Here is a 26,982-nt window from a genome sequence, read left to right on the forward strand (position 1 = left end):
TGTGTTGATAAGTTCAGACATTATAAGTTTTACTTCTTTCTGCTCCTTTTCATTCATATGAAATGCTGTTGCATTGTTTTAAATGAATGAAATAAATAATAAAATGAAACAAAATGGTGAAGACCAGAACACAAAACACCCGCAAACCCGATTTCTGCATTTCTGTTGTATTTTGGTGGGTGACAGCGCCCCCTAGAGGCCAGGCACAGGTACCACATGCCCGAGGGTTTGTCGTACCTTGAGTTCACCGAGTTCCGTGACGTGTGGACGGAATTTCTTTTAAGAACGCCGAGGAGAGAAAAGAAGGTTTCGGCCGCCGAGGACGAGGCTCGAGAGGGAAAAACGAAACGCATTTTGCAAACGAAAGCCACTCCGATCGCGCACTTCGACGTGAGACTTTGTGAGGCGGGGGGGCCAGGAATTCCTCAGTGTGGTGACGTTGGGTGTGACCGATCGACCGGATTCCAGTAATCGCACAGCAGCCGCTCCTCCGCTCCTCCGCCGGCGCCGACGCTCCTCCTCCGCCCCTTAAACAGCGCCGCCGCTCAGCCTTCTGGACGGACGCTGGCGACCCCACACTGCGAGGTGCAGTCCAGCTGGAGTTCCCCCGACCGTAACCTCCTCACCCCCCGCTCCCAGCTCAAAGAGCCCCCCCCCCCCCCCTCCACCCACCCACCACCTCCACCCGTCACCTCCTAATAACAACACAGTGCGCTGCGAGGGGTCTGCTGTCAGACATGGCAACCCGCCGAGCCTTTCATCTCCAGAGCGCCGTACACACGTGTTACGACCTTAACCTATCTCAAACTTTTGACACACACACACACGCACACACACACACACACACACACACACACACACACACACACACACACACACACACACACGCACACACACACACACACACACACACACACACTGAAGAGGGGAAAAAAACACACACACAACGCAGCAAACCTACTGATCGTTTCATCTCCCGCGATTCGTTCTCTGCTCGCTGCCGGCACCGTCAAACGCAAACACTGTATTTCTGTCATCGTCCCCGGGACGCCATGTTCATTTAATGCGCCTCTGTCTTCGGCGTGGCGTTCGGGGGGGAGGGGGGGGGTCGGGTCTGGGGGGGGCTGAAGGGATCTGGGACGTGGGTGAGTTGTGGGAAACCAGAGTGCAGTCTGTGGCCTCGCACAGCATGCGGCCCTCTCCCGCTCTCCTCCCCGCCGCCCCCGGCTCGCTCTCTCTATCTCTGTTTTCTCTTTCTTTGGCAGGGAATCACAGGAGGCTCCATGCAGATCGCATAAATGCAGCCTCAAACTGATCTGGGAAAACAGGCCTCGCTAATCCTCCACGCAACATCTGAACCCTGTTCAACTCTGAAACGGCGCGCGCACAGTGTGTGTGTGTGTGTGTGTGTGTGTGTGTGTGTGTGTGTACCTCGACATAGTCCTTGGCGTGGCCCCAGTCCCTCTTGGAGTCCAGGTTGCCCAGGCTGAAGATCTGCAGTTGGCCCAGGTGGATTTTGGCCACCGAGCGGCTGATCTTCCTCGTCACAAAGTTGGCACCTGAAACGCAACAAGAAAAAGGAAAAATGTTAAAGAATTTTTTTTTTTTTTTACTCCCGTTTGAAATCCAACACATACAAACCAAAAGAAAGAAAAAAAAAAAAAAAAAAAGATTATAAAAGACTCCACGTCGATATTCGCTGTTGGGCAATACGGTGGAGTTACGCAATCTTATCCTCAAACTCAACCTCAGGCCCAAAAAAATCTGATTATGGCCCCTTGAAAAAGTGTTTCGGTCCCCACGACGCGTCAAACCGAAACACAGACACTCCAGTTTTTGTTGAGACTATTCACTGACATGATTCCTCGCCCCCCTCCCCCCCCCAAGCCCGAACCACAACCGAAGAAGATATATCTGGACTGAGGCTCTACGGTACCACCGTGGCTTGTGGCCTTCGCTCACCGACACGATGCATTATTCCTTCATTCCCTTGCGGTAACGTGAACGTCACAGGTGAATTTCACTGAACTCGCCTCTACCTTAGAAAACCAGTGTCTATAGAGGGCAGAGCCAACAATGTCTGGAAAACAAACAAACGCAGAGGTTCATGAAGAATCACCGAGCATCAGGACGTTCCTCCACGTCATCGCCATAGCTCAAACGCTAACCGTAAAATCAATTAAAACTATTGTCATCAACGTGGCGCTTCAGGCCAGGTGTCCTTCATTGACATGGAATGGTTGGAACCCCACAAGTGTACCAGGCTGGATTATTGTTTTACACCACAAACGGGGGGGGGGGGGGAAGAGAAAGACCACACACACACACACACTTTCCAAACCTCAGGCCGTCTTCAGCCAAAGCGAGAGCTCAGATTAAAAGGAACTGAATGAGATCGATCCGTTGCCATCCACACGACAACCCTTCAAACCCCTTCAGAGACTCCTTCCCTCTCATTTTCCTCCCTAATTCACTGTTTCGGTGTCAAAATCTGGGACGGACGCCACGGCAAAGCTCAAGTCTGTCGACACCAAAAAAGAAGCACCGGGGGGGGAGTCGACATCCAAACGGGACCACCACGACTCTGCCGATACCAAGATCTGGTCCAGGATCGCGGCGGCGGCGTCCTAGTCGTTTGCCAGATCAGCCGGCGGTGCTGCTCTTCGGAGCAGACAACGTACGTGGCGATACTATCTGAGGGGAAAACTAATGAGCTCCTAATGGATATTTTTGTGCCACAAGAAGGGTTTGAGGCACATTTTGGGTGTCTTGGCGAGACACAGCGGGCTGGTGTTGGGTTCTATGGGGGGGGGGGGGGTCCAGCCGTCCAACCATAACACGGCATTATACTTAATATCAGGGTGTCAAATCTAATGATGCCACCATCTTAGTTGAAATAACCTATTAGGGCTTGAAGAGCTTAACTCTCTCGGCTCGTCTCTTTTCGTCTGACGTCCAAGAGGCCGCGATGGAAGATATGTGAAAATGAGATTTCAAAGGGGAAAAAAAGCTTGACGTTAGCATCAAAGTACGGCGTATTTTTAGCTTCCCGCGACTTCCCCGTCGCACATAAATCTCCCCGCAACCTTGCGTGAACCTCGTCCAGACTCCAGAGCTCCGACTACGCTGGTTTGTTTTTGAACTCCAGACGAATGCAGGCCTGGTAACAGCGTCTGCACAACTGTAGTCCTGTCCCCCCCCCCCCCCCCCCGTGACATGGAGCAGAGCCGCCGTCCAAACGCAGGAAAATCCCATGAACCCAATCACGCGAACGCACCGAATTTGTAGTAATTATATCGCAGGGAAGCAACAGGCCAGGGGGGGGGGCTGAGCAGAAACAGAGCGGGGAAGGTTAGACACGCTTGTTTAAGAAAATACAGCGCAGTGTGTGTCGGCGGGCGAGTCACGTGGTCGCCGCGTCAACGCTCCCCCCCACCTCCCTCCGGATGCCATGTTGAGCTGGAGGCTAATCAAGCTTCTCCCCGCGGGTCGGCGTTCCCTCCGCATCGCCCGCCGAACGTCGAGCTTTCAAAGGCACCGATTGTTCTATTGTCCGTTTTTAAAACTCGTCTTAAAACACATTTTTATTCTTTGGCTTTTACCTCAGCGTGAGACTCTGCTCTGGTTTTAGTGCCTTCGTTTTTTTTTTTTATTGTTTTAGCTTTTTATGTTTTGTTTATTGTTTTACCATCTGATTGCTTTTATTGCTTAACTTTTTTTTTATTATTGTTTTTATGCTTTTATTTTGCCTTCTGATTGTTTTTATTGCTTAACTTTTTTTAATTATTATTTTTATTGTTTTAATGCTTTTATTTTGCCTTCTGATTGTTTTTATTGCTTAACTTTTGTTTATTATTGTTTTTATTGTTTTAATGCTTTTATTTTGTCTTCTGATTGTTTTTATTGCTTAACTTTTTTTTTTATTATTGTTTTTATTGTTTTAATGCTTTTATTTTGCCTTCTGATTGTTTTTATTGCTGAACTTTTTTTTATTATTGTTTTTATTGTTTTAATGCTTTTATTTTGCCTTCTGATTGTTTTTATTGCTTAACTTTTTTTATTGTTGTTTTTATTGTTTTAATGCTTTTATTTTGCCTCTTATATTTTTATTTCAATGTACAGCACTCTGTCTCAGCTACGGCTGCTTAAAGCGCTTCATAAATAAAGTTGAGTTGAGTTCTCAGGTCTTTCAATGTTATTGACTTATTTTGGAAATGGAGGGTGTCCATGAAGCGAAGCTAAACTGTGGATGGGAAACCCCCCATCACACCCCCCCCCCAAGATACTGTCAGACCTGTCCTGTCTCTGCCTGATGGACTGGTGGGGCCCTCAGGGGGGGGGGACTGTCGTCAGACGCTCACCGGCACTCACTCATTCATCAGCCTCTGACGCGCTGTCATGTTCGCTTTCGCCTGTCAATTCGACAGGCTCTTATTGTGCCACACGCACATTTAATTAAAAAATAAAGTTTAAAGTTATTCTACCGTTAAAAAAAGGAAAAAAGATTTAATATACTTCCCATAGAAGGTCTTCTATTCTGCACAGAGGATAAAACAACGACCGTTAAAACACATATTTCTACGCGGTTTGCTTCGTCCTTCGTCCAACAAACCTGAAATCGTCGCCGTCAAAAAGCGGTTTTGTTTTGCCGACTGACGCCGTCTCGGGAAAATCTGCCGCAAGGGTTTCTGGGATATCAAAGATGGCGTCACGGCAGCTCAGGCAGGCATTTATCTCTAGGAAAGAATAGTCGGAATTGTTGTGAAACTGGAAGTTGATGGGTTGTCCAGTGCGATTGGAGATCGAACGGGGTTTTGCTTCGGGAAACTTCGTGAAGCTAAAATGTCGACAAACCCGAGTAAAATATAAACCCAGGAAAGGCACATTTTCCAACATTTTTTAAAGTTTCCCATGTGGATTCTGGCAGAGGAACTAATAAAACTGGACACTGTGTGTGTGGATGGTACTCAGCTTAAGTGTCTTTATAAGATACATTAATCATTTTGAACCATTTATTTAACAGGAGAGCAAAAGTATTTCACGGGTTCCCCGTCCCAGACCGCGTTTAAGTAACAAAACTATGTTTTAAGCCTTTACATTAAAAGTATATGTTATATAATATAAGTTTTGGTGGGAGTATTTACCTGTGATCGACACAACTCCATTAAAACTGAATTAATTTTTTTAAATGTTTGTGTTCATGTTTTTTTGATGGTGCTCAATGTTTTCTCTCACTCCTTGTCACCTCCTTGCACATTTGTAGAAATAATCGAATTGAAAATGCATAAGAAAGATGACGTTGAGGATTCAAACCATGGTTTCCCCCCCGAACTCAAGCCTTGGATTTCACCTGCCGCCCCACCGAGGGGGAATTACTCCCGGATCCAAAGACCGAGTAAGAAATACAGTGAGAAGTGACTTGTGCTGAAGGTTTCGCTGCAGTCCTGGAGGACGGATATATCCCGACTCCAGCTGGTAATGTAACCAGAACCAGTAAACTGGGAGGCAGGAACCTCGGAGGAAAACTTAACTTTGTGGGTTAAACACAGGTTGTCTAAACTCCGCCGAGCCGAGTTGGCTCTGGAAAAGGTGGCAGTGGTACACAGTGCAGCGCAGTACCCCCCCACACACCCCCCCTTCAGTAATAAAGTCCATTATTTCCCCCTGAGCACACCTGTAGCCTCCTTGTAAAGCTCACACCTCTGTTTGGAGTGGCTCGGCTCCCTGCTCGCTCTAATTGGTGCAGCGTGGGCCCGAGCGTGGGCATAACGGGGCGGACAAAGCCCGCTCTGTTACTGCTCCCGGGTGTTAATGTGTTTCCTTTACTGGCAGCGGCACCGCGGGACAGCCTGGGGGAGGCGGGGGGAGGGGAGCGGGGGGGGGGGGTCAGCGGTGGCCGTTTAACCTTGCCCGCGGCCCGGCGGAAAGTCTAATAAAACCACGGGCCGTGAAAACTGAGCAGACAGCAAAACTTGTGCCAGAAACCCCCCCCCCCCCCCCCCCCCCCCCCACACACCACCCTCTCAGTTTCTCATTGTAACCCCCCCCACAACCCCCCAACGTTTTGACACGAAACAGGAAGAACGTCACACACGAGTGTGGAATAAATCCGGTTGGAATAAATCCGGTGGTGCCCCTTCTCCCCCTTCTCCCCCCCCCGTGGGGCACCACCGGATTTATTCCAATGCACTCGTGTTGCAAGAGACCGAAGAAAGGTGACTTATGGAGCCTCCAACACACCCAAACCTCAAGAAGTCTGACTCACGCTGATTTATATCACCATCCGCAGGAGGATTTATGCGCGTCCACTGATTGAGATTCAACCGCGCCGTGATTTATTCCAATCTCTCTCCTGCAACATTTATTTTGCGGACGTAATGTGTGGTCGCGGCCCCAAGCCGAACGCCGCATTAAGCTCTGGAAAAACTGAAGTTTCAAAAAAAACACAGGCGAGTAAACTCAGGCGAAAACATTTATCAAGTTGATTTTTTTTTAATGCTGCATTTGCGCAGGTAGATTTTTTTCTTTCCCCTTCTCTTCCAACTGTAGACCTGCCGTATGTTTTTCATCACCGTGTAAAACGTGTTCCAAGGTGACTCGTAGGATGTGGCTTCAATTTCCCCTTTTTCTTAATAAAAAAAAAAAAAAAAGTGAGCCAGACGGTTTTAATGAACCCCCGACTCTATAAATAGCACTGTGGGCTGCTTTGTTTTCACTGGGAAAAAAAAAGAAACAAAAAGGCTCCGTATTTTTTTTTTTTTTTTTTTCTTCTTCCCCCCAGATAGTCGACAGGTTGAGTCACTTCTGTCGCGTGTCTGAACTGGCCACGTTAAGAAGGGGGAAAAAGAGGGATTTTTTTTTTTTTTTTTGGGGCCAAAACATGATTTTGATTGCCCTGGGGTTGTCATGGAAACCCGTCGGTTACGTCACCACAAGGGGGGAGGGTTTACACACCTGTTCTGGAACTCAACCAGAACGGCAAATCCCATAATCCTTGCCCCCCCCCCCCCCCCCCAGGCAGGCCTCGTGGGGTTAAAAAGGGTTTTAGGTCCAACGTTAAAGCTGCGCATCAAGACTGAAACACACCCGTCAGTTTTATCTTACCAAATACCTGACTTGCAGAAGTGCTTGCAGAGAGATTTTTGCAGGAGTAATCTTCCTTGTGTTTTAGGTTGATTGGAGGTGGAGGGGGGGGAGGGGGGGTCAGACCTGTCAGTGTCTGCCATCACCGCCGTTGCACAATTCCCATCCTGACTGATGGCTGGAGTTCCAGCGAAAGGGGAGAATATTTGCGCTGCAGCCAAGGCGGGTCACGCTCTCGGCTCCGCCAACGCCGCATCAATTCACACCTGACAGCCGCCCGCCGGCGCTCCGGCGGGCGGGAGGGGAGAAACGTGACGCAAGCAGATCTGGGACGAAGGGGGACGGTTGCGGAGCTCGGAAAGAAAGAAAGAAAGAAAAAAAAAAGTAGCTTTCATCATCCTTGAAAGTGATGCAAGAATATTTAAGTAATAAATTCTTTCTTTATTATCATCATCCTGAGTTTGAGAGCAACGGGGGAACTTGCTTTCGAAGGTCGATGTCATGTCTGCTACGTGTCAGAAACTTTGTTGTTAAAAACAAAACTCGATGTTTTCCCTCAGTGTTTACAATTTGCGTTGCGGTTTTTCGTCTCGCAGGCCTTTTGTTGGATAACGATTCCAAGTATATTTTAGTTTCTCTGCATGGAAGTTAGTTGATTTTGTGGTATTTTGTTGACAAACTTTGATATCAATAAATAAATAAATGGATGAAATGAAGTGAAATGAAATGAAATGAAGTGAAATGAAATAAAATAATATAAAATTTTATAAAATTAAATTAGAAATTTTTTTAATTAAATTAAATAGAATAGAACAAAATAAAATAGAATAAAATAAAATAGAGTAAAATAAAATAGAATAAAATAAAATTTAATAAAATAAAATAGAATAAAATAAAATAGAATAGAATAAAATAGAATAAAATAGAATAAAATAGAATAAAATAGAATAAAACAGAACAAAATAGAATAAAACAGAACAAAACAGAATAAAATAGAACAAAATAGAATAAAATAGAATAAAATAGAATAAAATAGAATAAAATAGAATAAAATAGAATAAAATAGAATAAAATAGAATAAAATAGAATAAAATAAAATAAACTCTTGGTGACCCCTGCAAAGAGTGAAGGAAACCTCCACCCTTGTTTCCATGGTGAGGTTGGGTGGATCTCCACAGGGATTCTGACGGGAGGGGCGACGCGGTGCCCCTCGCTTGTGGCGCAATCATGTCTACTCAAAAGCAAAGCCCTTCAGTCTGCAGGGTTACCGTGGCGATCGGCGGTAACAAACACCGACCCGACGGCGGCGGAAGTGGCGGTGGCGAGCGACGGTTAGAAACCTCGGAGGGAGGCGTGACGCGTCTGGGGGCGAGGTGGACCAAGGTGAGGGAGGAACCTTTAGTGGCTGCACAGGCGGGGTCTGTCGTCGGCTCTTTTAATAAATAAAAAAATAAAAGACCCATAACGCCCACGTCACACATCGAAGACGCTGCCAAAATACCCCCCCCACCCCCCACCTGACGTCTGCTGACCGAGTCGCTCTCATGCGAAAGGTTTACTTTGAAAATAACTTCTCCGATTAAATGGAAAACATATCCTCTTTCAAATCTATCGCGCCATCTGACCTTTCTGGCTCCATCTCAACAAAAGCAGAAAGATGAAGCCGAGGCGAGTCGGAGCCCAGCGGCAGTGTGTCCGTCTGTGTTTGTATTCCCACCGTGGGGGGGCCACGATCCGTCTGCGTTCCTTGTGTGACAACGGGATTTTTAGATATGAAGAGAGAATGAGGCGAGAGTTCTGGTGAGGCTGGAAATGAAGAGCTTGAAACTGGTGGAATAAACTGATAAATATATGCCGCGTGTCTTTTGGAGGGCGGCATTGACTTTGGCGCTGCCGTTCTAACTTCCCCGACGCTAACGGGTCTTTTCTGCTAACATAACAGTGTATTATTCTTTACTGCCAAGCGTGAACCACAGAGCTCTCAGGGAGGAGAGATGGATGGGACTTCCCCAAATAAACCGGGGGGGGGGGATAAGTCGACGACTGGAGCTAAGTCAGTCGCATCAACAGTGCACTCACACACACAAGGAAGTCTTACGCCAACGTGCAGCTAATAACTCAGAATTAAACACAGGATTTTGCCTTTTTTACTGTAAAAAAAAAAAAAAAAAAAAAGGGATTCCAGGTGGTGTTCGTTGGACACGGCGGCTAAAATAAGCACAAGAAGCGGTTATTTGCACAGGTCGCACCGTCTCATGTGTCGCGGCGTTACGGGGCTCTACTTAGCGCCGCCGCTAATGCTACGCTGCTCGGAGTCAGAGCGAGGACTGTTTGTTATGGCTAACCGCTAGGCTAACCGGAGCGAGCGAGAGAGAGAGAGAGATAGAGAGAGGCTCTGGTGGCGATGTGAACGGGGGGCGGCCGACGCAGGATTCTTCACGGTGCATTTCTACCGGGTTATTTTTGTAATTTCTTTTTTCTTCTTCTCACAACTGTCAATTTCACAGTTTTTTGTTTTGTTTTTTCCCCCCCACTCCTTCAAGAAGAGTCACGATCGGCTTGTTTGTTGTTGAACGGTCGGGCGTTTACAAAGCGAAAGATTAAGCTTAGACTAAGTCATGCGTGAAAGAGGGACACTGTATCTGAAGACTCGAGTATCGCCACCCGTCACAACACGCTAAAGCCGCGAGCTGCTAGCATGAGCGTCTGCGGGTCGGTTCACACGGGCGGGCGACATTCGAAGGGGAAACGCAGCGTGGAAAGACTCCCCTCCTCAAGGCAAACACTCGATTTTGTTTGTCCAACACGTCTGCTGGCATCCCGGAACACCGACTTCACCGCTTTTCCTATTTGTTGGGAACAAGCAGCCGCTCAAGACAACAAACAGGGACCTCAGTGAAAACGCAACTCGGTTTGGAAACGACAGGGACGGTGTAATGGCAGAAGCAAGTTTTCGTTCTTCTCTGTTGAGTTGGACCTCAGTGGGCGATGACGACGACGCTCGGTCGGACAGAAATGAACAGGGATTGTTTAAAGTACCATAAAATGTGACAAAAGAACGAATATTTTTGGTGTTCACAGCTTTTCATGTGCAGAAAAGTAACGTGATGCAGCTTTTAAAGCTATTACAAAAAAAAAAACATTGAAAAAGGTGAATTTTTGGTGCATTTTGAGGACGAAAAATGTGTGTTTTATTTAAAAAATGTAAAACGCACCATCGTAGAATCGACAGAAGAAACAAGCCGGTGTAATTCCAATGAAAGATTCTACAATAATCACTTGAGTCTTGAGGAGCCACTCAACACACTGAGCCTGCCTGATATACAGTGTATTGTTAGGTCACATTAAAAAACATCATCCATCATTTATCTACATGTACAGCAGAGGTGTTTGCTGCACGTCAGCATTGCGTTTCTGTAAACTTGACTCTCGTTAGAAAAAAAAACTTGAATTATACAGAAAGAAGAAACACTGAGGTTCTGGTAGTTTCAAGGCTAAAACCTCCAGTTCAAAGACCACCGACAATTTCATGTCAACGCTAAATACTGCGCTTGAGAAACGAGATTCATACGGCCAATACATGGATGATGCGTTCAAGGGCATCGTGTAACTCTGACTTTTCTTCTTCTTTTTTTTTTTCTTTTTAAATTTGGTGGGTGCTGCTTATATTCAGGCTATACGGTCTAAAAAAAATGACGGTATATTTCTGGCAAGGTTCCCAAAGAGAGGAAAAAAAACAACAACAAAGTGAGCTGGGAATTAATTTACCTCTTCAAATCTCTTCTACAGATTAACAGCAGAAGATCAGGTGGTGCGACTTCAACGTTAAATCACCTGATTTATATCCAGAGGTACTTTTGAGATACCTGGCTTGGGGTATAAAGTACAAATATTGAACAATACACAAATTTTTTTTTTTTAATTTAATTAGGAAACATGGGATTATTTTCGACTGTCTGAGTAAATCTGCTTCTTCATAACCAGTTTCAATAACACTCGAGGGTTAAGGGTTAATTCAGACGGCCAATGAATAGATTTGTTGTGATACTGGTGCACATATTTGTTTTTTTTTTAACTTAATCATGTGACTTGGCTTTGACCTCAGCCAGGTGTTGCTGGGGAAAAAAAAAACCCAACCTCTTGATGTCAATGAGCCGTCATACCAGTACAGCGGTTACCATCCGTCTCTCATAGAACGACTACAGAGTCCAAAAATAATAATAATGAAAGAAAAAGAAAAAAAAAAAAAAAAAGCCTCCTGTAAGTGACGAAGCGCACCGCCTGACGCCCCCTCGGTGTGGCGGCGGCGGCGGCGGGGTCACAGCAGGCCCCCGGGGGCCCGGGTAAACACTGGCCAACACATCCAGGCCAACACAAGCGGCACACCGGGTTGAGCAAGGCAGCCGTGGCACATCTGGCCACATCACAGCGCAGCGTTCCTGCTTTATGTGCAACAACAGCCGTAACTCTGGGAATAGAAGTGGCGGCACTAAACCCAGTGGCCTGCTGCAGAAACGCTGACTGTGAAGAAGGGATGAGGAGGAGGAGGAGGAGGAGGAGGAAGAGAGGAGGGAGTGACTGTAGCGGGAAAGTTGGGAGGGATGGGAAAGGGCAGACAGATTCGTCCCATTACAGTTATTTTGTGTCTCAAATAGCCTCAAAAGTCATCTTGAAGAGAAAATGGTGAATATATTTTTAATTAATGCGTAAAGGAAAACTGCAGCGACTTCATTGACTTGGCCATCGCCTTCATAGAGTGCGGGTCCACGTGTCCCCATATATTAAAACTATACTGGCTCACACCATCTGGGACCGTGAGGTGATATTTTGATTCAAAGCTCCAGCGGCTGCTTCGGTCTTCGCCAGTGTTCACATCCCTCGTCTCCGAAACTCAAATCTCAAATCGACCGGTGTGAGCTCAAGGTGTCCAACCCAACTAAAAACCCGGATTTAAACCCCAAATCAAACTAATTCTAAAAGCTGCTTCCTTTCCCATCATGGTTTCTTTTAAAAAACAACAGGAAATAATACATGCAAAAGGAAAAAAATGAACCAATACGCCTCATTTTCTACACGGTCGTAATGTTAACTAGCGATTTTTATTTTCTGGAATACAGAATACAAAATAAAATACAATACAGACAACAAAACAATTCAACTTTCAGGACATTTTTACTTGGAATTTCTTCAAACCCGCTACCACTTTTCAGCGTACACAGGGACCAGTGCCCTTCTCTGTAAATTTGAAGTTAAATGTGACTCTGCATCCTAATAAGTCTTCTAAAGCAGTCCTTTGTATTGGCAAAAAAAAAAAATGAGGACATATCCCAAAACTCTGAGCTCAGAGTCAGAGAAGAGAGTCAAACTTCAGACGAGGTTCAAACGTACAACAACGGCTTCAAATCCCAGCATTTCAGCATCGATTCCAAGTGTTCCCATTACACCCTGGTCTCCCGGAGACTTAGGGCCAATCCCAATTCTACCCCTAGCCCTTCATCTTACCCCTTTGAATTGCACGTTCACGAGAATCTGAGGGGTGTCCCATTTCACTATTGTGCAGAGGTGGAGGGGTGAGGGGAAGGGCTATTCACCCCTCGAAACGAAGCGTTTACGCATTTCACATATATACGCTTCTAAAGTTATATAAACCTGTTGTTTTTTATACTAGTAAGAACGGCAGTAGCGCTGCTGTATGTAGCTTCCGTGTGCATCTGTCTGGTAGAGACCGTGTTAATAACATTTTATTATTACACTGTAGAGTTCCAAAGTCTTCTAATATGTGGTGTTTTGAAAACAGGGACCCCCGAGCAAACAAGGAAGCTCCTCCGCTTTCACATGGTGAATGAGGAAATACGTCCAAATACGGTGCAAAAACTGAAGTAGTCCACGTCTCCGTCTATTTCTTCACCTTGATGTAGAAACAAAGCAGCCAAGCTGCTGCAACACGTTGAATTTGGGACGGCAGGATGACGCGCCTGCTAGAAAATCAACAAACATCCGTGGCTCAGCTCTGCTGATGTAACGGCGCCATATTATGACGTCAAAACTGTGAGACGTAGCGAGAGGGAGAGAGGGGTCCCAAATCTAAGGGCTGAAACTTGTACCCCTTTGCCTTTGCCCTCATTTTGGAGGGGAAGGCAGAGGCGGAGGGCTAAGGGGGGTTGGGGTACAAAATTTAATTGGGATTGGGCCTTACTTTCTGCTATTAAGCTTGCTTCTCCGTCACCCCCCCTCCTCCCACCCATCCGCCCCGACGCCCACCGTCCCCTCCCAGTTTGACCACGTCAACCAATTCGCCGTCACAAGACCTCGACGGCGACCAACGCCGCCGTTCCCGGAGCCGGCCCGTGACCCCACGCCGGTTCCCACACCTACCTATCCGTGGTAACACATTAGGGTTTTTCACTGGGTGACCTCCGACCTCTGCCGGGGTCACGGCCCGCGCCTTCATTAGGGGATAAATCATAAACACCTGAGCGCCCTGACCTGCGGTACGGCGCTCATGTGGTACTCATTTTGAGCGGCGGTGGCGTGAAAATCGGGTTAAACCAGCGCCCGCGACCCTCGGGGCTCCGAGCGCATATTAAAAATGCGACCACAGCCCACTCGTGTGTGTGTGTGTGTGTGTGTGTGTGTGTGTGTGTGTGTGTGTGTGTGTGTGTGTGTGTGTGTGTGTGTGTGTGTGTGTGTGTGTGTGTGATTACGTGAACCCTGGCAACGCCGGTGAATAAGTAAGACTGTATATAGAGCATGTAATTGAATACTCTGCCACAATCCAACAATGCAGCAGCGTGTGTTTTACTGCCGGGCCGAGCCGGGGACTGAGGCCGTCCAGGTTTGCTCAACTTGTCACTTGATCCTCACACAACAAGCCCCCATAAACTATGCGATGTAATAATAACAATAATTCTTTTGTGGACTAATTGTAAAGTTCATAAAAGCCACATCGGTTTATCCAGCGGTATGAGTTTACTTAGTTTGAGTTCAAAGGGGGCCGGAGAAGAAACACTTTTAGTGTGCATGAATAATAATTATTATTATTTTTGTCAACGTTAATTTGTAAAGCTTCATACTCGTGTTTTTTTTTTCATTTTTGTGAATAAATCCAGCGAGCGCACGGGGTCCGTGATGTCATCAAATAGCTGCAGAAGCTACTGATGCTAGCAGCAGGAAGACTGTGGCCATAGACCTATAGAACTAGAATTATATAGAGGTTTATGAGCAGGAATCTACTTCTAAAGGTCTATGTGCTTCTGCGTTTTCGATGTGTTTGGTGAGTCGTAGTGCCCCTAAAGGCCTGGCAGGTGTACTACACGCCCTGAAGCCCCGTGTTGAGCCGAGTTCATAGTGACGTGTGGACGTGAGGTTTTGTTAGTTTCGTAGCTTTGGGCCTCACCTCTCCTCGGGCTCTCGTGGTTGAAGAGGATCCCGTTGACTGCGAACATGTCGTAGGCCTCTCTGAAGTTCACCACGATCCAGTAGGCGTAGAGCTTCGCCGCTCCTGCGAGGGAAGAGGCGGGAGGAAGCACAGAAAAACCCGGGGGGGTGTGAGGACGGACTTCTCGGACACCCAACTGCTCATCGGACGACTTCCCGATGGAGTTGGATTGAAATCAAACAACACGGACATTCCCCAAGAGAACGGTTGTAACCACACCACATGTCACGGCTGAGCGCGGCGTTACTGGGGGGGGGGTTGGGGGTCGGGGATCACATTTCAACGTCAGGAACGTGAACCGCAAGACTCCTGCTGATTGACCAAAAGCAGACGTCTCCTCCTCCTCCTCCCTACCAGATGAGGGCAACACCGCGGAAAATGAAGGGAGGTGCCTGTTTGTTAAGCCATAGCACCGACTGCCCCCCCCCCCCCCACTCGCCTCTAATTAACAGAGGAGCAGCCCTCCTCGGACATGGTATGCATGCACCTCCCATGCAGCGTCGGACTGAGTGCTGACAGACGGGGAAAGTGTCAGTGAGGAGAGCATTTAGACAACAGGGAACATGAAACCCGATCGCTCACACACGTGTGCAGCCTGTGCGTGTGTGCGTGTGCGTGCGCGTGTGTGTGTGTGAAGGGGTGTGTGTGTGAGCCAGTGTGTGCACAAAGTGAGTGCTGACTGCTCTGGATATAAAGGTGTCTTTGTTAAAGTGAGAGCCACTCCAGCTCTCAGTCAGACGTTTGGCCTCGGGGTGTGCAGGGAGCTCAAAACGCAGTCTGAGCACTGAAGCCCCCCTCTATTCTCACACACACACACACACACACATGCATGCATGCATGCACACACACGCATATTCATACACTCACAATCGAGAGAGAGAGAGAGAGAGAAAAAAGCGCTGCTGAGGCATCGAGCAATCTGTGTGTGAATACCCCTACATGGCCATGAGCAAGTGTGTGATAAATGGTGCAAGGTAGGAAAGCTTGGGTAATCCGTGTGTGTGTGTGTGTGTGTGTGTGTGTGTGTGTGTGTGTGTGTGTGTGTGTGTGTGTGTGTGTGTGTGTGTGTGTGTGTGTGTGTGTGTGTGTGTGTGTGTGTGTGTGTGTGTGTGTGTGTGTGTGTGTGTGTGTGTGTGTGTGTGTGTGTGTGTGTGTGTGTGTGTGTGTGTGTGTGTGTGTTACCGTAAGGGGAGCGAGGGTAGAAGGGCGTGGTTTCCTTCTGGGGGATCTCCTGGACTTTGCCGTACAGCTCGCTGGTGGAGGCCTGGTAGAACTTCACGCTGTGCGTCAGGCCGCACGTCTTGATGGCGTCCAGCAGGCGCAGCGTCCCCACGCCGTCCACGTTGGCCGTGTACTCCGCCAGCTCAAAGGAGATCTGGGAGACGGAAAGGGACACCAGGACCACTTACAATAATAGAAATGTTCATCTTCAAATGGAACCCAAGGAAATCTCTGCTTGATAATTACACCTGTGGATTACATTTAATCTATAGATTACGACATCGTATTAACTGTTAGCGCCGTGTGAGTCGGTATAAGATAAGATAAGATAAGACAAGATTTATTGATCTCACAGTGGAGAAATTTTCTTGTTACATTCTGCTCTTAAGGACTCATGAGTAGGAAAGACAAGAAATGTGCAAACAGTTAGATAAGAATAGAGGTTATCTTATATACAATGACTATCAAGAACTCTAAGGGCCAAAAGTATTTACAGTAAAAAGTAATAATAAATCAAATAAAATAGGACTAAAATAAAAATTTTTTGATAAAAATCACAAACTATAATAAAGTACAATCAGTTCTAAGGGGAGTAAAGTATACAGTAAGATGAAATACAAGGAAATTAAACTATGATGGGGGGGCGGCAAAGTGTAGAATAAAAGAACAATAAACATACTATAGTAAAAAATACTGATTCACTCGTTGAGATATTTTCAAGTTACATCAGTCAGTGGGAGGAAGATGCTCTATAATCTGGACGTAGCTTCAGGTAGCATACCAGATTATGCAGCATCTTCTTCTATAATCTGGATTTGATCAGTCGACTCCAACACAACACTGCCGGATTCACAAACAAATATCGGGAAGAAGCAAGGAAATGGTGGAGATAAACTACCAGCATGCCGACAGCTCTTAGGAAGGAAAACAAATGATAATTCAAAATAGGTTACGGTTACTGTTGGGGATCAAGTTTGGACCAAGCCTGAGGGCGAAGGTGAAGAGCAGGATGGAGAAAGAACTGATCATATCTCCTTACTTTGTAATGCTTCACTCCCAAAACTGCAAATGACATAAAGCATATGATTTAACTTAATTAGGTAGTTCAATGTAAGAAAAACACGCTCTGTCAAGAAGTATGTTAAGATTGTGATTCCGCCTGTGATTGAGTGGATTTCTGTAAAACAGCCCTGACACGTTTCAAAATCGCGAAAAACAAACAGTTCAAATACATTTCCGAGACAAGGACTTCTTGTTACCCAAGAACAAAAATGGGCTATAAAATAACAAGCAATAAATGTGATGAGTGTCTCTGCTGCAATATCTCCTGGGACCGGTTCCAAAACCAACAACAACCATATTGGAGGATGAAGAACGGAGAAGACAGATGTGTGTGTGTGTGGCGAGAGGCTAAAGTCGTGGGATCAACTGCAACGGAAGACAGGTGAGACTTCAGAGCAAATCCTGGATTCAGAATTTGGGAAAATGTACATTCCGAAACTTCGGAGCAGTAAAGGTATTACCCAGGTAGATACCGAGTTAGATACTTAGATGCTATGACAAGTATTTAGACAGATACCAAGATGCTTTGGTAGATACAGAGACAGAGACCCAGATAAATATTGTGAAAGATACCTTGATAAATACTTAAGATACCTAGAAAAATACTCAAGCTACCTAGATAGATTCCCAGAACAATACTCAGATAGATACCAAGACACCTAAATAGATGCTTAGATACCCAGATAGATACCTTGATAGATACCAAGATAGATGCCTAGATAGATACCTCAATACCTTGATAGATGCCTCGATACCTAGATAGATACCTTGATAGATACCTAGATAGATACATCGATACCTTGATGGATACCTAGATACCTAGATAGATGCCTAGATAGATACCTCGATACCTTGATAGATACCTCAATACCTCAATAGATACCTTGACAGATACCTAGATAGATACCTTGACAGATACCTAGATAGATGCCTAGATAGATACCGAGATACCTTGATAGATCCCGAGATACCTAAATAGATGCCTAGATACCTAAATAGATACCTAGATAGATCCCTAAAAAGACACCTCAATACCTAGATAGATACCTTGACAGATACCTAGATAGATACCTTGACAGATACCTAGACATCTAGCTAGATACCTTGATAGATGCCTAGATAGATACCGAGATACCTTGATAGATGCCAAGATACCTAGATAGATGCCTCGAACTAAACAGTTAAAGACTGAGTATATGAATTATACATATCGGAGTAATAAGAACTGAGTAATTATAAAGGAAAACACTTGTCGACCTTGACTTATACAGAGCGGCGGGGTTGAGGTGGTTGTTTCTGGAGCCCATCACAGCCAATCAGGAAGCTCATAGCTCAAACTTAATACTTCAACTCCCAGAATCCCTGTTTCCACAGCGGAGGGCCAAGAAGGGGGGAGGGGGAGGCTTTATGAACACTTGGGGGGAAATTAAGTTTAAATTTGAAATGGATGTGTGTGTATGCGTGTGTGCGTGTGTATGCGTGTGTGTGCGTGTAGACCTCTGGCTCCAAATCAGGCGTGACGGTTAAAAGCCGTGCTGGTCCGTGGTCACCACACCTGGAGCGACCGCGTCTGTACAGAGGAAACGCTTCGGCCCTTTAGTGCTTTCACACCAGCGCTGTGCACACGGGCAGATAAAGACCCCTTATTTAAAGCCGGGGCCCAAGAACACTGGGCCTCTATTCCACTCGCACTCACACACACACTCACACACACACACTCGTATACACACTCACCATATACACAGTGAGTAGGCTTGATCAGGTTCAATTACACTCGGCGGCTCAGCGTAATTACCTGTGACGCTCCCACTCGCGCTTTTACTTTGCGTTCTGGCATTTTCGTTTACGTTCACGTCATTTGCAAGGGAAAGTGAGAGGCCACTTCACGCGCAGGCGAGGACTGCATGTCACGTGATGGCATTTCTAACGACACGAGAACAAGTGGGCATCGCAACCGGAGCAGCTGCATGTGGAAATGAGATTCCAAAAACAAACTGAAAACTTCAAAAAAAAACACTGAACTTCCTGTTTCCTCAGAAGCCATTTTCATATTCAGTTGCAGCGAATTCCGTTTCAAACTCAACCATTCTCTCCACGACAAATATTTGAAGTTCACCAGTCAACTGCAGCACGACTTTGCTAAAAGGGCTAAATTAGCGCATCCATGCAATATATTTCAGAACGTTTAGCTTCACGACTGGTTGCAAATCTGGGGTGTGGGACTTTTCTGGCTTTTGGGGCGAGAGATTCCAGAGGGGGATCTGACAGAGTCCACCAAAGTGTCACTCGTCTTTCTTCACGTCGCTTAGAATTTGTAGTCTCTTCTTTGGGACAACCTCAGTCTTACTTGTAGTGTACCTCTACGAGTCTTTCCACTCGGTCTCCTCCAGTCTGTCCACCTGAACTCATGTCCCAAGACGTTCTTGATCCATTTGACATTTCTGGCCAGTATCGGGGGAATTACGTCAACCAGCAGAATTAAACATAAAGATGCCGCCACCACACATACGAGGTGTAAATCCGTCAGGACATCGACCAGACCTGCAGGAGTCAACGCCTCTTTTCCACCGAGGAGACCGGAACAGACTGACGGGACTTCATAAACCACATTTTATGCTACGATGCCCCTTTTTATCCGGGCCTTCTGTGTGAGGCTATTCCTCTTCTGTTACCGTCCACGAGGGAGATCTAGGAGACACATCTTGTGTGCAACGAATATGGACGAGAACGGCGATGATACAAGGGAGCTAAGAAAACACTAATCGACTGGGAGCAGCGACGTTCAAACGCCTTTTATTGTGAAGGCCACGTACCTATTGTTGGAGTCCCCCCCCCCCCCACCCCCACCCCCCACAGCCCCCATAAGAAAATGATTTCCAAGGTCCAATTCTGCTTTTTATAGACATTTTTATAGACAATGCTGTACTATGTAAGACACATAATAGCTTGTGTTTTTGTGTGAAATATACTTAAAAATCCTTCTAAATGTCTTAAATATACTTTGGAGTCCTTCAAAGCAATAATGCTGAAAAAAAATTGTCGTGGACGAGTTTCCAGTTCACCTCAACAAAGAACTACTTGTTTTTCGAGCCTTTGTGAACTAACTAACTAACTAAATAACTAACTAACTAACTAACTAACTAACTAACTAAATAACAAAAGAACGAACTAAATAACAAAATAACGAACTAAATAACAAAATAATGAACTAGATAACAAAATACATACATACATACACACGCACACGCACACGCACACACACACACACACACACACACACACACTTGTGTTTGTTGTGTTGCGCCACTCTGACAAACACTAACGTATTGTAGAATTCGATTTCATCATAATCATATCAGTGACTGGTGTGTGTGTGTGTGTGTGTGTGTGTGTGTGTGTGTGTGTGTGTGTGTGTGTGTGTGTGTGTGTGTGTGTGTGTGTGTGTGTGTGTGTGTGTGTGTGTGTGTGTGTGTGTGTGTGTGTGTGTGTGTGTGTGTGTGTGTGTGTGTATAAGTGGTGGTCAGTGGAGGGAAAAAAAAACAACCAGAAAAACAAAACCACTGTCAATTAAAGCGTTACTCATCGCATTACAGGCCAACTGAAATTAGAGCAGTCGCGTGTTAACGGAGACAAAGACAAACAGAGTGGATTCCCTCCAGGACGGCGCGGTTTACAGCCGACCTGGCAACCCGCGCGGCCTCGGACAGATCCATTACCCGCGCTTTCATCAGCTCAACTGCTCTCATTGGCTCTGTGAAGCCTGATGCTGACGACAGACCGCACTCTGCCGTACAAACAGCAGCTCTGCTCGCCACGGTTTGAGTCACTGGATGTTTTGCGTGAGACGCTGCAGACGGATGGCAAAAGCTCAGGACTTAGTAGTAAGGGCGCACGACCTCAGCACGACAATCATTTCCACCTGTTCACCCAGGGTTGATTATATCCTGGGCAGAGAGACCGATTGGGATCACAAAGGCTGAAAACCCAAGGCATGTTTGGCAGGTTGAAAGACAATACACAAAAAACAAAAACAAAAACAAAAAAATCACTTTATCACTGTGTCAATGAAACTCCAGCCTTGTTAAATCCTTGTCACTCAAACCAGTCCGTTGCACAAACACACAAAATGGGCCAGAGACATTAATTTGCATGTAAGCGACTTGCAGATCCTGCCAACAATTCATTCCTATCATAAATTCCTTCAGACCAAAACGCTGGAAGGGAAAGGTCACGGCGACATGCAGGCACGGTGGCGTGTTGACGTGATGTAGCTTCGTTTAGAGTTCCCGTATTAGACACAGCAGCAGCGTGAAACGCACAAGCGCTGCGCCGAGCCATTGTCATTAGTGGGTGTGGAAGATTGCGTAAGGTGAGGAATGATGCAACAACGTGGGCTTGTTGAGGTTCTCGTAATATCCGTTGAGGGGTTGAAGCAATTTTTGTTCACACTGGCCTCAAACATTGGCGGATCTGTTGCCTCGAGAGAAAAAAAACACATTCACACTTTCCCACTGGACACAGTTTATTCCTGTAAAATGTGTATTCTGTATATAGCAGCAAGAACTCAATTAAAAATAACAACAGTTAGTCAGTTCCTCCTGCAAAACCACAGGTAAAGTTCCTAAAGTAAAAGTTTCTTTACAAAAAAAAAAAAAAGCCGACTTCCCTCCAATAATAGGACCTGAAGACATCCCATCCATGCCAGTTGCTCTAAATTTAAGAGCAGCAACAATTACAGAGCATCTGAGTCAATGAGGCCTTGTTTCATTAGAAGGCAGGTTTGAAAGCCGGAACATGTGTTCCTCTGTATTCCACTAAACTGTGGGATGAAAACGGTTTTATGTCTCTTGGCAATCTCCCGCAATGGAGAAGTATTTGCACCAGAAAGCTTTCAAACTGGAGTTTTACCCCTCATTTACTGAGCCTTTTCTTTCATTGTGGCTGCTCTCTGAGTGCACTACTGCCGTGTTCCCTGGACCATAATCCACACTGATTTTAGTTGTTTGGCATGTCGGGTCACTTATATAACGGAATGTCATATATATAAAAAAAAAAAATATAGGAGTGCATACTATATGTGACCACTAGAATCCTGCAACAGCATCACTTACACCAGTGTTTTTCAACCATTGTGCCGCGGCACACTGGTGTTTCCTCCAGATCTAGTCAGGTGTAACGTGGGAAATTATCCAATTTCACATTTTTTTCAAAAAAAATCATTTGCTCTCACAGCGACAGTGTGTTGCAGAGTAATCATGTATAAATACTCTTCGCCACTAGAGGGCAGCACAGAACTTTGCCGGTGAAATGTAAAGTGACAGACGTCAGTGTGGTTCATCTCCACCTCCTGCTACCATCTTGTATCAAAGTACTGTGTCAGTGACAGTGATGGAGAAGTTTCTGAAAAGGAAGAATGTGAACCAGGATCTCAGCTCTTCATCCATCAGGTCCAGGTTTCACACTGAGGGAGTCACTATTAAAAAAAAGAAATTGGGAAATACTTTTTTTCTGTATTTATTTGATTCCTGTTGATAAAACTTTGATGAGAAATACTTTATATTGTTAATAGAGGCTACAGAGTTTCACATTTTAACATTTTCTAGATTTTTCCAAATAAAAAAGTGTGCCTTACCTCAGAAAAGGTTGAAAACCACTGACTTACACTACTACTATATTTGACTGCTTGAAAAGAATGTAACACTAAACACAACCATATCTCTGTCTTGGTTAAAAATTCAGGAAACAGGCAGAAAGAAAAAGTTAAATTAAGTAAAAAACAAAACTCCAGCATTGCACACGTTTAGGCAACATCAACTCATCTCTCCACCCCCACCGCCAGTTCTTTCCACTGAAACGCACTCGTCATTACGATCAAGTCTCTGCATTTTTCCGTCTAATTAGCGGGCGTCTTCTGGCCCGGGTGTTGCTGCAGCAGCTATGGCAATGAACTAAATACAAGCCCACGGATCAGGTGGACGAGACCGAGCGAGGAGGGAGTGGAGGGATACGCGCTGCGATCGCCTGTGGCGGGGCAGGTAGACTAGAGAACGGGAGATGGGACTGTCAAACGGAGGATTTATGCATCTGGAAACCCCCCCCCCCCCATTCTTTCTTTTCCCTGCATCACTCTCTCTCTCTCAGTTACACTAATGTGAACAGGTGTTGGCCACCTCTGACCCGCCCAGTCTTTCAGTTAAACCTAAGAAATATGAAGCGTGTCTGAGCAAAAGCGGTCGAAGACGTTCAGAGGGTCGTTCGCAGCCGGAGACACAAAGTAGATACAGGAGCACACGTATGACAAAGGGCCTTTGTGAGACTTACGCAATGCTAAATTTCAGGAAACGGGCAGAAAGAAAAAGTTAAATGAAGTAAAAACCAAAAATAATCCAGCATCGCAAACGTTTAGGCAACATCAACTCATCTCTCCATGGCACAAAACAGCAGTTTCCATTTTAAATGTCTTTTTTGAATTCAACTTTATCTTGTTTCGACATGAATTCGCCCCATTTCATTAATCGGCATGAGTTTCATTGATATTTTAATCTCTTTTATTCAACATTTCAACAAATATGTCATGTTGTGTTTTCGACCCAAAAGTCTAGTTTTATTGTTTTATCAATCTCGCAAGAAACACTGTGACTTGTGCCGCTTGAAAATGTTCAATTAAAGGATTTTTACAGATTTGCAAAACTTTCCTATTAGTCTCATTGGTCGAAAAAAAACCGTTGTATTCAAAATTAATCGTCCCAAATCCTTGATTTTCCTCCATTTGAATATTGGATCATATGAGCTGCAAGGGCCTGTCTTGATCGTGATTGACCCTGTAAAAATCAGAATTGGACCTTGGAAATCATTTTCTTATGGGGGCTGTGAGGGGGGGTGGGGGGGTGGGGGGACTCCAACAATAGGTACGTGGCCTTCACAATAAAAGGCGTTTGAACGTCGCTGCTCTCGGTCGATTAGTGTTTTTCTTCGCTCCCTTGTATCACTGCCGTCCTCGTCCATATTCATTGCACATTTAAATCGTTACGCGCCGAATAATACATGAAGGTTACAATAATATTAGATAAGGATTGTGTGTTTTGGATCGGATCGACTTTTCCCGCCGGAGGTTCTCTACTTTTGGGGCGGCCAGTGTCAACAAGGAGCTGGAACCACTCATTAGATGTTTTGACTTTGTGTTCACTTCCACATTAAGTACAGGTTAAAGACAAGGAGCTGGTGTTTTGAGAATTTAATGTCAATAAAGGCTTTTATTACCTCTGGCGGAGGGCCAGTGGGTTCTGGTTCCACCTTGGCGCTCCCTGAAAAGGTAATGAAGGCGACTGATAGCAGCAGCCATTGGCAGAGCACGGCGGCATTAGCGGTGATCGGGAGAGCAGCGCAGACGGCAGAGACACAGTAATACACCCCATTCCTGCAGTGCTGCGTCACAGTGCCTGCAATACAAATTCTCTGGAAGAGTCACTGAGGAAGAAGAAGACTTTCATTCCTCCTTTTCTTTCAATCACTCGATCCTCCCCGAAGACATTTACCAGCAATCACTCGCCGCCGCCGCTGCTGCTGCCTCGCAAGCATGGACGTGTGCGTAAACATGGCAACAAGTCTGCGGTATCGCCCGAGGCACTGGAGCACAACAATACAGACTGTTAGGACTTTTTTTTTTTTACTTTTCATGTGCGCCTTCTGTACTTCATGCTGGTTTACCTGGGAAACCAACTCGTCAGAGCGAGACGACGTCAAAGGAGGGCAAAGCATGTGGGTCCGTTTACGCAACGTTTTCGAGTGAAGAGACTAAACCTTCCTTGCAATTTGGGTGTTATTTACATGACAATGCTGGCCCGAGTCACTGAAAACTAAGGGACGACAAAACGATCTTTTTTCTCCCCCCCAAAAAACCTCCGTCCACACGTCACTATGAACTCTGCTCAACACGAGGCTTCAGGGCATGTAGTACACATGCCAGGCCTTTAGGGGCGCTGTGACTCACCAAACACACCAACGGCATGAGCCGGGGTTTTAAAATTTCCCCACACTGGGACCGGTGTTAAAAAAAAAAAAAAGGAAAAAAAAACGTCTTTGAGCTCCTAAAACACACCTCATGTGGATGACAGGCCACAAACAGTTCGTTTTGGTGAAGCGGTTCCACATCAAAGACTCTTTGATGTCTGCCTGATTTCATGACAAGAACCAACCAGCATCCTCTCGTGGCCCAACGTGAAAACCGCAAAGTTTTCAGAAGTTCTGACTTTTTCGTCGTGTTGGACATCATTTTCAAGATGTTGCTGTGTAAATGAGAAACTTTTCTGACATGAAAACACAAAAAACTAAAAGCATTTTAACTTTAAATGTTGTGGAACTGGAGCCTCGGGCCCTGCTGTGATCTCTGGGGTATTTACCAAACTTCTGACAGTAACTGTATAAACACATAATTATGTGTTTATCCCTAACAGCTACATTATAGAATACTTGAATAAAAAAAAGTTAAAAAATCATTCATAAATAAATGTCGCACTAATGAAGTGGTAAAGTCAAATAATACACAGTAAACAACATGCATTTATGGAAATAACTTGTTATAATCTAAAATAAGTGTCTGTTGCACTACCATTTTTATACGACTACTACTACTAAAAAAATTTTAAATAAATAATAATAATAATAATAATAATAATGCAAAATCTCCTGACAAACATTATTATTTACTTACTGTATAAATTGAAAACAATTTGGGAACATTAAATAAATGTACTGGTGTTTGTTAAAAATAAAGCCATGTGTTCTTCCATCTTGGAGGAACTTCATTACATCCCTTCATTACGTCCGTCAACTCAAAGCCACAATAACTGAAAGAAATTAATTGGTGCTTTACTTTAAATGCATTAAAAAAAAGTTGATTGCGACACTACAAGCTGTAACGCCAAGAAAACTTTTTAAAAAAGAAAACAAATCAAGGTACAGCATCCGTTACTGTTAACAAAATCAAATAGTTTATTTATACTTTTATTTATACTTTCTTTGATGAGCAGGGTGTGTTTGGATTATTTTTTTGGAAGAAGCCAAACGAATTAAGAGTTTTTCTTCTCACACTTTCAATCTGATGACATCAAAGTGATCCCTCAATGCAGAGGTGATGAAGAACAACTCCCCCCCATCCACCTCCCAACCCCCCCATAATCACCAAACTGTCCCCCCCCCCTCACACCTCCACCCCTCCTCCAAACCCCGACTCAACAGTCCATTTGGCTGCAATCAGCCTCGTGTCTGAGTGGAGGAGGAGGTGGAGGAGGTGGAGGGGCAACTTTGACAAATTGGCACATTCTTCTCCACTCCCCCCCCCCCAACCCCCCTCCACCCTTAAATCCTCCTTTGCCCCCTCGCACACCCACAGACCTCACTTAAATCCACCAGCACCGCTTCCTTGATGAATGCTGTCCTTGTGGAGTGGAGAGAGCCACCTACACACACACACACACACACACACACACACACACACACACACACACACACACACACACACACACACACACACACACACACACGGATTCAGAGGCAATGACCACGAAGAACACACTCCCATAAATACACACTCCGTGACCACACTTGGCCACAACAACGCATACCGACACGAACACACACACACACACACACACACACACACACACACACACACACACACACACACACACACACACACACACACACACACACACACACACACACACACACACACACACACACTCTGGTCACTGTCACAGAGCCACGGGACCAAAATGGAGCCGAATTCTGATCCAAATTGATGCCTGATTTACACAATCTCTCTCTCTCTCTCTCTCTCTCTCTCTCTCTCTCTCTCTCTCTCTCTCTCTCTCTCGCTCACTCTCTCTCTCTCTCTCTCTCTCTCTCTCTCTCTCTCTGTTGGAGCCCCCACTGGGGGACCCCCTGGACAGAGGCAGCACAACAGCTGCATGTCGTAGAGGACGGAGGAACGAGGTGGATGCAGGTTACGGCCGGGACTCTCACACGGTGCCACCTGGCGATAAACCACTTCCTGTCTGTGTGGCAGAACCATTGGAAGCGTCTCCTCAGGGAGGTTTACGGTGCGTCTGTCCGTCTGTGTGTGTGTGTGTGTGTGTGTGTGTGTGTGTGTGTGTGTGTGTGTGTGTGTGTGTGTGTGT

The 26,982-nt window shown here is 45.6% G+C and overlaps 1 protein-coding gene across 1 annotated transcript in view; it reads right to left on the reverse strand.

Moving 5' to 3' along the window:
• Nucleotides 1-731: 731 nt before the first annotated feature.
• Nucleotides 732-26,982, reverse strand: part of gmds (GDP-mannose 4,6-dehydratase) — a gene marked incomplete at its 3' end in the record, with an annotated part of 68,719 nt that continues 42,468 nt past the window's right edge. Inside the window, exons 5-8 of the mRNA XM_080506330.1 lie at nucleotides 15,704-15,896; nucleotides 14,480-14,584; nucleotides 1,432-1,559; nucleotides 732-761 (exon numbers count right to left, since the gene is read on the reverse strand). Coding sequence (XP_080362456.1) covers nucleotides 732-761; nucleotides 1,432-1,559; nucleotides 14,480-14,584; nucleotides 15,704-15,896 — 456 coding nt within the window. The remainder of the gene's footprint in view (nucleotides 762-1,431; nucleotides 1,560-14,479; nucleotides 14,585-15,703; nucleotides 15,897-26,982) is intronic.

The sequence above is a fragment of the Blennius ocellaris genome (genome assembly GCF_963422515.1).
Source record: "Blennius ocellaris genome assembly, chromosome: 12".
Lineage (NCBI taxonomy): Eukaryota > Metazoa > Chordata > Actinopteri > Blenniiformes > Blenniidae > Blennius > Blennius ocellaris.